General features: G+C 41.0%; 1 protein-coding gene across 1 annotated transcript; it reads left to right on the top strand.

Annotated features, from left to right (window-relative positions):
• Nucleotides 1-2,787: 2,787 nt before the first annotated feature.
• Nucleotides 2,788-12,384, top strand: stx17 (syntaxin 17). The gene is made up of 6 exons (XM_079562328.1): nucleotides 2,788-2,953; nucleotides 3,021-3,086; nucleotides 6,066-6,365; nucleotides 7,205-7,255; nucleotides 9,682-9,768; nucleotides 11,874-12,384. The coding sequence occupies exons 1-6, from the start codon at nucleotides 2,831-2,833 to the stop codon at nucleotides 12,159-12,161; spliced, it is 915 nt and encodes a 304-aa protein (XP_079418454.1). The 5' UTR covers nucleotides 2,788-2,830; the 3' UTR covers nucleotides 12,162-12,384.
• The last annotated feature ends 993 nt before the right edge of the window (nucleotides 12,385-13,377 follow it).

The raw sequence follows: 13,377 nt of genomic DNA, 5'->3' as shown, positions 1-13,377 counted from the left end.
AGAGGAGATCCATGTTAGCATGAGGTCCAGATCAGCCCAGAGCCTAGCTAAACACCATTGATTGCAATAGTGACATTTTAGAGGCTATGCTGCCTGTATACTGTCACTCACCTGCCTCCCTCCCTCTCTGTCCTCCCCCCCCCCCTCTCTCGCAGAAAGAGATCAGGCTGTTGGTGTGTGCTCAAACAAAACAGTGGAATGCCTTAAAACACAACAAAAAACAATCAACAAGGAAAACGTAATATCAGATTGTACATTTAAGGTTTATACTGCTAAGTCCAGCTGACCAAATTTAAAGGAAACAGGCCACTGTTTTTACAAACGGAGATAATTATGTTCTTACCTGAGCTTAGACGAGTTGATGTGTACTTGTCTGGTCTTTACACGTGTGCTCAGTCACACAAAAAGACCTAAGATGTTGTTAGCATTTAGCCTCTCCTCCTTTCCTCTATGGACCCAAATGGGGGTGAAGTTAGAAGCAACCAAGCTCTTCCACGTTTTCCTTGTTTAAATACAGTTATGTGAGAAGTTACACGATCCAAGTATGGTTACACAAATTTAAACATATCAATTTTCTAAACTGATAAAAAGGGGAACTATATTGTAAGGCGTAATAACACCTTAGGAGCACTTCGACGTCTGCAATATAGTATCCCTTTTAATCTGCTTAGAAAGTCGACATGTTTCATTTTGTGTAACTATACACGGATCGTGTAACTACTCACAGAGCCGTATTTAAATAGAGAAAGCGTGGAAGAGCTTGGTCGCTTTAACCCTGTTTGGCCTCATTGAGGAGAGGAGGAGAGGCTAAACACAAACAACATCTTTCACGAGCGCACAACTCGTCCAAGCTGAGGTAAGAACATATCTCAGAATGGAAAAAACACTGGCCTGTTCCTTTAAGGACTCTCCCCTTCATCTCTCTCCTTCCACCTGCACTCACACAAACTGTGGTTCATTTCAGCCCTCTCAAAGCAACTATTTCAAATCGACCACATTAACATTTTTTGACCTGCACTTGGGAAAAAACAATGACAGTAAAAGAAGAGATGGTGGTTTCTCCCCATAATAATCCTATATATTCTTGTAACATTTTAAAAATAGCCTAACTACACTGTTAAAAGGGCCTCTTTAAAAAAGGCAATAAGTAACATGTCAATGAGTGACATTTTACTCCCAAAAGTGTTGAATAAAAGTATTTAAATAAAGATTGCCTGTTCTGCCATAGTCTCAGTCTGTGGAAACACAGCCATGTCTTGGTGTTGATTCAGTAAAAATAAAAAAATGTATTGTTCTCAATTTATTTTCATTTACAAGTGGCAAATAAAATAATGATTAAAAAATCCTGGTGCACAGACCTGCGCTCATGACAGAAAACACACACATAGTGAGCTGTCAGTCCACTGACCAATCGATCAGTGCTGACAGATCGCAGATACCCCCAGAGTCTTAATTAGCCATCCCATTAGGACAGCCGCATGGGCCAAAGCATATACACACACAGACAGCTTCTCTGACTGAGGTCTGTAATTTATTCTAATCCAATTCATTTTATGCCTAATGATTTGAAAATACAGGTAAAAAGTAAATAGTAAATACATAGCCTGAATATATGCAGAAAGAAAAATAAAACCACTGTAGAGCCCACTGTAGGCTGCATGTTTATAGATATTTCTGTCAATGTTGTCAATGTTCATATATGGTCCAAAGTTTAGCGTGAGTACAAAAAGGTTGCATTTCTTCGTTAAGGAAACCCCTGCTTCCTGGATCAGTCTAAAATGAGAGACACCTGTCTGCCCCCCACATACTTTAAACTGAAAGAGTGCCCCTGTGTCAGTGGACCAAATATGTTGTGTTCATGTTTTGCATGCAAATTTTCACTGTCAGCTTTCTTCCTCCCACTCACTCTCTCTGTAACTCTGGGAGTCCCCTGGAGTGGACACAGACGCCTACACACAGCATGTGTACAGCACCAAGGGAAAGCCCCATTTACTGGTACTGTGTGGTCCCTGATGGAGCATGTGGGGTTGGCCCAAATGTCAAAGGTAAAAGGTACAGAGAGGAAATGGAAACTTCTTCATCGATAACAGAGTTGAGGGAGGGGGAACCCCAAGTCCTTGAGCTGGTGTTTACCACATCATTTTTTAAAAACAAATGTCGACGATATTTTCATATTTGTGATCTTGCTCACACAACCCTGCCAAACCAGTCTATGAAAACTGAAACAATATGACTAATGAATACTTTTAGAACATAAAGTTTCGTCCATGATCATAAATAATAATACATTACAGTAAGTTGGCTAAAGTGAAAGTATAGATCAGACATATTAGAATTATTGTTACAGTTGTTACTTTTACAAGGCCATATTAATATATTCCTTTCTGAAAAGAGTTTAAAGAGGAACTAGAACCGCCGGGACTACGGAGACGTCGGAAGGTATTAAAGGGCGCACGCATTTGTTTACAAACGTTAAACGATGATGACAATTTACAAATCTAATGGCAGCGCAAAAATGACTGTAATTTAATAGCCCTTGAATTGTTTCAAAGGTTTTGTGCCTTGTCATTTATCGGTAAGTGGCGGCAAAAGACGATACATTAATTTAGATTATGTTTTAACATATGGCGCTCTTCTCAATAAACTGTTTGGGGGTCGCGGAAACGGAAAACAAAAAGTAATCTAGTCATAACAATAGGCTGCTTTTACTTCTATAGTCTAAACTTGTCTTGAACTTGTGAAGTATGGAAGATCCACGTATCTGTGTTAAGTGCATGAAGCTTCTTAACACCTTTGTTTCTGTGGGTGCAGCTGAACGGAAGGGGCACCGATGGCTGCAGGAAACAACAGGCTGACACTGAGGCGTCTGGAGGCGCCAGTACACAAGTTTATTAAGGTGGCAATACCCACGGACTTGGAGCGCCTGCAAAAACATCAAAACAACATTTTAAAGGTTCACAGCTGCCTCCCTCATTTGCACCATCTATATGACACAGTCTAACACCTGTTATTCCCCGTAGTTTCAGCAGTGCCAACAGTGGGACAAGCTTCACGATGAACACATCAATGCCATTCGGACTGTGCAGGTACTAGTGCTGTCATACATGAGGTCATCTGTGGTACAGTTTTTGTCCTACAGAAACATTTTTACATTCAACTAGAGTTATGGTTTACGGCAAAGGTTGGCAACGTCCAGGAGCCAAATCCGGCCCTCCAGGACAAAACCTCTTCACTTCACTTTATTCACTTTTTTTCATGCAGCACAAGGATACATAAAAACAGACAAGAAAAAAAAAAACAACATCATGCATTCACCAGTCCAACAAGATGCCGAAGTGCAAACCTCACAAACAACAGAGTCATTGGCAATTTTATGTACAACAGGACAAGAGAATACAACAACTACTTCCCCTCACACAGAATTCGATGCCTGTTTACTCCTTTTATGGTCAGAGTTTAGAGTAGAGATGGCTACAGGTATAAAGGAGTATTTGTATCTGTTTTCTCCCACCAATGGAGCCCTGAGCCTCGAACCTGAAGGCAAGTAACAGAATTCATCATGAAAAGGATGAGCATCATTAGCAAGAATACTCAGAGCCTTCCACATCACCTGTCCAGAATACAGGTCAGAAAGTGGAGTCTGACGAGCTCCCAGAATCTTAGCACTCAAATTTACAGTTTTGCTGGCCCCTAAGATGATTTTGAGAAATATTATGATGCAAATAAGAGATCAAATACCTGTTAAAGTACTAAAAAATGCAGTATTTTTTTAAATGTCCTGGCAGAACATCCCACCTGGTCATATGTAACGTAAAACAGTGATTCTCAACTGTCGGGACCTAAAAGCGGGTTGTTGCACCATTTTCAGAGGGCCTATAGGGAACCTTTTTTTTATTCATTTATTTATTTTTCATCTGAAACTGCATGGAAACACACCAGAGTCTGTTAAAATGAAATATTACGATATATGACAAATTGCAGTTGTATTTGGGTCGTGGCTTGTCATCCGAGGGTAATGGTGGGTCCCGAAGCCAATACCACTTGAAAACCACTCGGCATTTGCAGAAAAACAGTTCTTTACGTTAGGCTATAATGGTGAGGTTCGGCCCTCCACGACGCAAACTTGCCTACCCCTGGTTTACGGTGTGAGTTCAGTATTTTTTTTTTGTCCTTATTGTAAAAACTCACATTTTTGGACATTGTGTATATATTCAATCCCCACATCCAGCATCTTCTGTTTTTACCCATTCACATACTACGCAGTGGGTGTGAGGGGCCTTTGGGACTTGTTGCCTGGAAGCCTCGGTGTCTTTGAAGGTGAAATATCTCCAAACAGGCACACGTCCATCCTCTCACAATTTCCCCACACACCCCAGAGATCAGGCCAGAGTGCCTTTTCATGTCTTCATAGTGTTAATCCAGAGATGGGAGTAGTTATCCTGAGATACCACGTCTACTGTTTTCTAATAACAGGGTACTTTAAAAAGTCGTACATTTGCTGAAAATGAAAATGTCTAATGCATTTGACTGAGGTTGATTTGCAATCTGACAGGTGCCTGACCCAAGTGATCAAGTGTTGCGTTAATCAGCGTTTTTTTCCCCTTTAGTTTTATGCACTTTTCCCCCCTTGAGAAGCAGCCAATTCAGAGATGTTTATTCATGCTGTGTGATTAGGAGAAATAGTTATTGGCAGCAGGCTGACCCCATGAGCCCGGGTTGTGATGTGGCCTGGGGGCTGGTGACTGAGCTGTAATCCTCCTGTCACCCTCAGGGCACAGCAGGACCGTGGGGTTTGTGCCCCCAGAATACTGCCCGCCCCGACGCCCCAGCAAACCTCACACACGCACATACACACATCAGAGAGGCAGGTGTATCACTTCACAAATACGACCGGACACATAAACCTGTGCAGTGTATTGTTGCTGAGAATATCGCAATGAGTGATAATAGTGATAGTACTAAAGGCCATTGTGACTGCTGCAACAATAAATGTTTCTTTTTGTGTGTGTCCTTTATCATATCTTAAATTTAGCATGAGCTGCAGTCAATGCGGTCAATAGGAAGATTGATAAACAAAAAGGCATTTTAGTGCTTCATTATGATCATTATTCTTCCTGTTGTTGTACTACAGTTGTGAGACAGCCCCACTAGTGCAATTATAAATAAATCTTAAGTCCCAAGATATTTGTTCCTTTTCCATATATTGAAACATAGTAAGATATAGTAATTATTATGACACATCCACTGTTAGTTTAGTCAGAGCATAGTAACATTCGACGTCTGTAAAAAGCTGCTTTAGTGACCATGTAAGTACATATGTTGGAATTTGCTTAAAGTGTTGGATTGTAAAAGATTACTGGTGTTAACTTGCTATAGTTCAAAGATTGTGTAAACAGGGTAACACACGATGTGTCGCAATTCCATGGCATGCATTATATTTACTAAATTAGTTGTATTATAATCCGACAAAGCATATTTAGCTTTTCCGCTTTTGTACTGCAGACTGTTTTTTCGACACATTATTTTAGCTTTTTCTATGTAGAAGAAACCTACGTGGTTGTGTTTACAGGGCATCTGATACAAGTAAAACTATGGCTGGGATTTGACAATAGAAATTGTCAGAAAAAGAAAAATTCCCCCAATCAATGTAATAGATTTGAGTCTAAATATTTAAAGTATTGTTATACTTTCAATATTGGCTCCAGTATTGAAATATCAATATTTTGGTATTGATCCTCCCATCACCGTTCAAAAGAGCCAATTGTTTGAAATGTGCCTTGTAACTGTCTTATAACGGGTATTTTGACCTGGTTTATGGATAATGTCTCTAATTACTGAAAATATCCTCTTGGAAAAAACAACTAGTGCAAAGTTTTTTAATCAAATGTAATAGTATATTCTCATAAAAAAGTGACATTATCAAAAAATATTGATTTATTTCAGCACTTGTACCTCTTCTATATTAGCAGCTGCCCATCATCTGAGATAATGACATCATCAGTGTATATTTTCATAATTATTGCCTTACAATGACTGGGATCATTTGCTTTTCATCCCACCCACAGCAGTTGAGAGCAAACGTGAAAGAGATGGAGACGCTGTGCAGCCGTGTGCGAGTGGAGGATGCTTCTGCTCTGGAGAAGCTTGTCCGTCCGATCAGAGAGAGAGCGGCTGCCGCCGTACGGGACTTTCTGCTCCTGCACCCCGCCCCTGAACCCCAGTCCACACACTCACCTGCCCCTTATTCGCCCACACCCCCCCATGATATAAACAAAGATGAAGAAACTCTGTCTGAAATGCAAATCCAGCTTCCTGCCATTCCTGCGGATGAGATTGCTGCTGAGTCCTGGGAAAACCTAGAAGAGGTAGACACTTATTCAATTACAAACTGAATCAAAATGTACTCAGCATTATTATTGCTGCAGAATGAATTGATCAACTGAGATTGTGTTATTTTATGACTGGAGTATACTTGATAGCACTTTTCAAAAAAACAGACCAAATTTGCACAAGGATTTGCATACCGATTTTTACAAGGTCCAAAACTGTGGCCTCGACAGCCAGAATTCTGGCAACACAATGTGGTGTGTTGCTGAGTGTCTGCAGTGGGCCAAGGAAACGGACTGTGGTGAAAATGGCTGAAATTAAGCTGTTTATTAGACAGTGAAATGTAGTGTAGTGAGTGTGACTAAGCATTTTATGTAGTAAACTCACATAACACTGTGTTGACTTGGGGAGGCACACGTGGCTCAGTGGTTAAAGTATTTGTCCACAGATACAGTTGTTTCATTTCAAACACAGTTGTGTCCTTGGGCAAAGCACTGCACCCACCCAATGCAGAGTCAGAGTGAGTGATGGCAATGCTTAATTTGTAAATCTTTAGGTAAAAGGTACACATCTGCTCAGGTATCAGGCAAACAGACCTAAAACGTTAAAGAGCAGAACACACTGTTGTAGACCGTTATATTGTCCTCCTCCCAACCCCCATGTCGAGGTTTAAACAAAATGTCCCAAACCTTTTAACCATCCAACTTAGCATCTGACTGATCCAACAGAAACATAAAATATCAATCTCAGGTTAGATAATTCAAATGTACCACAAGTGCATTGAGTTTTTGCTGATGGGAGCACTCTAAAATCTAAAAATGTGTAAAACAATACAACTGTTGCTGTCACACAAAAATATTACATTTCTTCCCAATAGGATCTGAGGGAGCTGGGCGGTTTAGTGACGGAGTTCTCTCTTCTTGTCCATGTAAGTATCCACCATAAATCTCATTGTGTACACGCCGGCTGCTGCTGCTGCTGCACTCACACGCTGGCCCGCCGTAGATTTTTTTTTATGTACATGAGAACAAAAACAAGGCCGGTCTGTGCGCAACGTAACCAGGAAGGGTTAGGCTGTGTGTGTTTTCTGTTGCCCGGTGAGGTCCTCTGAGAAGACTCTGAGAAGTCTACTGCGGGGCCCCTGAGGCTGCACTCTTAGGCACAAGGAGAAATTGAAGAGCAGCGGACAGGAGGAGGAGGAGGAGGAGGAGGAGGGAGAACTGGAGGAGAGTGCACCGTCGCTGTCCACAGGGAAGAGCCAGGAACAAGGGAGACACGGAAACAGGTGGAGAACAGACGGCTCAGATTATCGGCGTATCCTCAGGGATGGACTTAGGGAAGTAGAGATGAGTAAAAGAAAGATTAACAGAGAAAGAGGAGGGGAAAAGGAGAGAGCGGAGATGTTATGAGGGTAAGATGCGTACAGGGTTAAGGGGGGGAGAGAAAGTGCATAGACATGTTCTGGTTGAAAAATGCCATTATGGGAGTGGGCCTGATCATGTTGTGATATGTTTTTATTTTGTGACAGAGTAGAATAAGATAAATCCTTTACTAGGGCTGCACGATATTGAAGCAACTTGTGACGGCGATAACAATATTAGTGCGATATTTTACTAAACCATTTCAACACAATATGGTCCATTCTATTGAACCCAAATCACAAGTAACTGTTACAAGTTGTGTCAAAAGAAAACTTTAAAAAAACACTGCATCAGGACCAAAACAAAACAAAAATAAACAAATTTAGACATTTGTAAGTTGAATGCATTGTTGAGTTTCCAAATACGGATATTGCTTCACCTAATACTGCGATATGATACTTTTTGCGATATATTGTGCAGCCCTATTCCTTACCCAATCTATTATCATTACAAATTACAAATTGGGCTGGAGATTTCTGTCCTCATGTTGATTGAGCTTTTCCATAAAATGTATCCGTCTTTCTTTCTTTGTAAACCAAAAAATCTGGTGTAGTGCCTTTAATGCTGGTTTTCTTAAATCTTTATAGACGTAACTAAATAATGTCAGCGAGCTCACACTGTGATTAGATTTAATATCAGCAAATTTCCTTCAGTCTTTGCAGCTCGATCTGAAATGTGGATTTTTCAGCGTCTCCGCGCGCACGGACAAATGTGGAGGAAGAATTACACGCGCTTTGCAGAATTGTGATGCTTTGGTTGTTGTTTGGTCAGTGTCCGCTCAGGCCTCACAGAGAGAGAGACAGCTGCCACTCTGAATATTTCATGAGAGGGACACAATGCTCGCCTCTCCGCGCACGAGCGAGTACACACACGCACGCGCACACGCACGCACGCACACACACACACACACACACACATACACACACACGCACGCACACACACGCACACACACGCACACACACGCACGTGCACACGCACACACACTCACACACGCACGCACGCACACACACACACATACACACACACACACACGCAACTTTGGAGGAAAAAGATGGAAATAACTTGGGGTTTAACGGGGCAGAAAGGATACATTTTTTCTTTAGGGCCGTATCATTAAAGTAAAATCAGAAAAAACAGAAAATGTAGGAGGAATGAGGGAAAAAAGATCTTGGTATTAAAGATTCACCGTTTTTTGGCTCAGGGGACAGTCAGGATCTGTTTTTTGGTCAGTGTCCGCTCAGGAACCTTTTTTTGTGTTTTCATTGTGCGTTTGTTGAGGGAATCTGTAAAATATTGCCAATATTTTTACTCCACATATTGTTCTCGTCAATCAACATAGTATAGTTTTACATGTTGTTAATAATAATTCAAGAAGTAAACAATATATTTCACTTTGTGTTTGCTTTTTGCATTAAAAGTCATTGTGCCAATAGTGTCATTAGATTGGATTCCAATTGGGATTAAATCTAAATTTCTTAGGAAATGATAAGATTGCTTGACTGTTTCTTTTTCCTGCATAAGTTGGTAGAGAATACAAAAACAAGGTCTTACACACAAACAGCTGCTGTATTGGCTGAAATTGTGCAAAATGTTTTGCTCAAAAGTTTCCTGTTGTGTCTTTTCTTTTGAATATTGAAATCTTCCTCATTCCTCTGTTTGATACAGTGTTTGCAAATAAGAAATTAAATACGCACAGATTTTTTTTATTCCCTTTGGCATTGAAAATCTGGTATTGATGTCAAACATGATTACAGTTAAGTTTACTATTTTCTTATTAGATGATCAAGTTATCCAGACATTCCTGTTCCTCTGATTTTTCCCCCCGCCCTCTCCCTCTTGGCCTTGGACTTTGCTTCTCCTCGCACCTCTGCCTCGCTGGCTGTGAGTGTGATGTCTCTAATGTGTTCGAGTGTGTCTAACCCCTGCGCTTCAGTCCCAGCAGGAGAAGATTGACAGCATCGAGGACAACGTCAACACGGCCGCAGCCAACGTGGAGGAGGGGACCCGGAGCCTGGGGAAGGTGGGTCTGTGCGCGTGCATCCTGACAGTCTGATGTGCGTGTGTGTGCCAGTGTGTGTGTGCAAATAGATAAGGAGATCGATGGCACTTTGCCTCCCAGCCATTCCACAGCGCTTGTCCCTATTGATCTGTTCCAATACGGAGGAAAGCTGCAATTAAGGAAATAGAAAGAGGAGAGAGCTTGAGAGGAGCGGAGGGGCGGCAGAGTGATGGAGTGATAGAGAGGTGAGGCCAGGCGGGGCGACGACAAGACAAGGGCCCCTCTGTGTGGACAGCATTAAAGAGGGCTTTGAGTGACTGCTTAATAGTTTTTCTGCAGATCCCATTGTCAATTCAAAACGCGTGTCTCTGTTGTGAACATGCGCTAACGGCCAAATGCAAACTCATGGACCCGCCTTCCAAGCGCTACACACTGGGACTGATGAAGTTCTAGCCACAAAACTGAAACAAATCAGCCAAGTTTCTCATCTTATACCACTCTAAGCTCCTTATTATAGACTTTCCATTCAAACTTTTTTGTCTAGTCTAAATTATGTAGCTGGCTCCAAAAATCCAGTCACATTGCCAGCATGAACAAGTTTCAGTTAGCATGCGCTGGATGCTGTGGGGGAAGACACCCTCATTCATCTATGGTATCCTCAAAGATGAAGAAAACATGGTCAAAAAGAAAGACTTTATAGTAACAATTCAATTGTAATGTTAATTTATTCACAATTAAAAACAAAGACATGTATTTTAAATGTATAATAGTTGTTAATGTGTGCACATTTTCTGATATTTAACCTCTTAACCCCCACCTGAACTGAGCACATTTTCTCCAGTTTGGCTTTACACAAATGTAAAAGCTTCTTGAAAAAAGAGCCAAAATAGTGTCAAGAATAAGACAAAAATGAGGATGAAAATGCAACAAAAGAGCGACAAAAATAATAATGGAAAAACGACAAAATCACCACAAAAAACAACAAAAATGTGGCAGAAATGTGACAAAAACGCAATGAAAAACGCGGCAACAATGCAAGAAAAAAATCCGTTTAGATCAGTTTTGTAGGTCTTAGCTTTCAAATGAGGCGTTACACTGGCCTATAGGCGGCAACCTTTTAGATTTGGGTAAAACCGATATGAAGATCAGAGAGAAATGCACTTGGTGAAGGCGGGGGTTAAGAGGTTAAAGTGCTTATACATTGGTTGCTGCTAGATCCTATAGTATAGCTAAACCAAGTAGGCACAGTATACAAGTTCAGGCAGGTTGCTTCTACATGTAAAACACGTACAATAGGGTCACCTGTGGGGGCCCTGCAAATGTTTCACTTTTCTGGCTCAGTAAATATCAAATAAATAACCCAGCTTGTCTTTATGTGGTATCTGCGAAACCTATGAAAAGCTTGACATCCTTCTTTCATGGTGTTAACCTCTCAGTAATTCAAAGACGTGGCCCTAAATATATTCAACAAAACTCTGAATTGTCTGACAAATACTCAAATAGGCAATGATTATTAGAATGTATTTATGATATTGATTTGTACCAAATAAGCGCTGGTGTTGTTTGTATTTGGGGCTTGGACAGATTGCACAGATGTGAGCCTGTCAGATGTTTTAACATGTGAAAGCTTGTAATCTGTCATCAGGTCAAATCGAATTATACACACACAACAACACCCACCCCCCCCCCCTCCATTCCTGCGTCCCGATCCTTTCAACTCCGCGCCGATGAAATTAAAACTCCCTCTGCCACAGGGGGTGGTGGGTGGGGACCAGCTTTTGAACCGCTTTAAATTAATAGTTAGCGTTAATCAACTGGGTGTGCGTGAGGATGGCCAGAGCATCAGGTCTTAATTGCCATCAGCTCAGCACACCTTTCCCTTTGAAGATAACAGCTGTAATGACACAGGCCACATCTCTGATTCGGCCCAAATTAAGATAATCACGCAGCTTTGAAGCCACTATAGGTGTCTGGGTTTACATTTTAAACACGCAGACCTATTTTCTTTCTCCTTTGCTGTCATAATGTGTGATCATGAAAGGAGCATCCGAACTGTATCAAAACCACAAAGTACAAATGTATCCAAAGGTGTGTAAATGAACCGCTGATATCTCCTGTCTCTTTAGGCTGTGGGCTACAAGTTAGCGGTGCTGCCAGTCGCAGGGGCGCTCCTCGGGGGAGTGATAGCAGGTCCTCTCGGCCTTCTGGTGGGGTTCAAAGCCGCAGGGTTGGCGGCTGCCGTTGGAGGAGGGGCTTTAGGGTTCGCTGGTGGTAACATGGTCCAAAAGCATCGCAAAGCCAATTTAGATCTACAGATGAAACAGCTCACTGCTCCACCAACCAAGCCTCTGTCTGAAGAAGAGCTCCCTACAGAAAATGACCTAAAGTTACCCGTGGCATTTTCCAACGACTAAATCCAAATGAACTCAAGATGCCAAGGTCTGCCTTTAAAAAAACAGTATTTCACTTGCAAAGCCTTATTAAACATAAAATTGTCAGTGGTGTCCAAGTAGCAGATGCGATTCTGTCGATTCTTGTGTCGATGTGTTACACTAATACATTCAACAATCACTTTCCAAAGCTACTCCTAATAACTGTCTTCAAACTGTAAACTTCTGTTGCTGCACTTTACACCATCATGTTGTATTGCTGGGTTGCAGGTGACAACGTTCTAAAGGCCTATATTATATAGAGGAAAAATTATGTTTTTGAGGAAATGTTTGGTCTTGCACAGAAAGATCATGGACCCAGTGACTGATATTAATAATTTTTCTAATTCATACATTTTCTTTTTAGCTACGACTTGTGAAAGTGTAATGCTGTTAATAGGAAAAACGGGCTCCTGCCCCGCTGGGTCCGGTGACATCACAACCTGCAACCCACCAATTGAAGTATCTCTAACAAACTGCATTTGTGCCACTGTTGCTGTAGCATATAACACTGAGCACTTTTTATGACAAATGTAAATAAAATGTAAATCGTTATGTAAATAAATGATGTGCCAAGACAACATATTGTAAAATGTTTTTTTTAATTTAGTTTTTCTTTTCTCCTCTTCCCCTCCGAGATGATTTAGAAATGGCATCACTCACTCCCCGCCCTTCATCTGTTGCTCACTGATGTTCGCAGATATGTCACTATACAGTCATCTGGGCTGGACGCACAGGAAAACTTTGCAAATGGCCAAAATGGGATTCACACAGCTGAAATTATGTAACAAATTTGATTGTACAAAGAGGCTTTTTAAGTAACAAATTACAATGTTTCTCAAAATGAAATGAATTTAACGGCATAATGGTTGTGTTTTCATCCAGGAATAATGACAACAGCAGTTCACAGCGAAACAACAGCCATTTATAAATCTAGAACAGATTAAAAACATTTCAAACTAATTCCCAGGAGATCAGCTCAAGGCGCAATGAACAACAGTGTGCCTGTAAAAAGTATTCATCTTTAAACTTCTCAATCCTTTGTGTCTGGAGATATCAGTATTTACAAAGTGACAAGTAGAAAATAAATATTTTGGGGCTAATGTTTGGCACTCATACAACGAGTGAACAGAACTAGATCAAAGTAATCTGGTTCACAAAAGAGTACCGAAAATGTACTCCAACTTAAAAGTGTCTATTT

This window comes from Gobius niger (genome assembly GCF_951799975.1).
Source record: "Gobius niger genome assembly, chromosome: 8".
Taxonomy (NCBI): Eukaryota; Metazoa; Chordata; class Actinopteri; order Gobiiformes; family Gobiidae; genus Gobius; species Gobius niger.
Note: the sequence above shows the minus strand (reverse complement) of the source record. Positions and strands in the feature narration are given on the sequence as shown.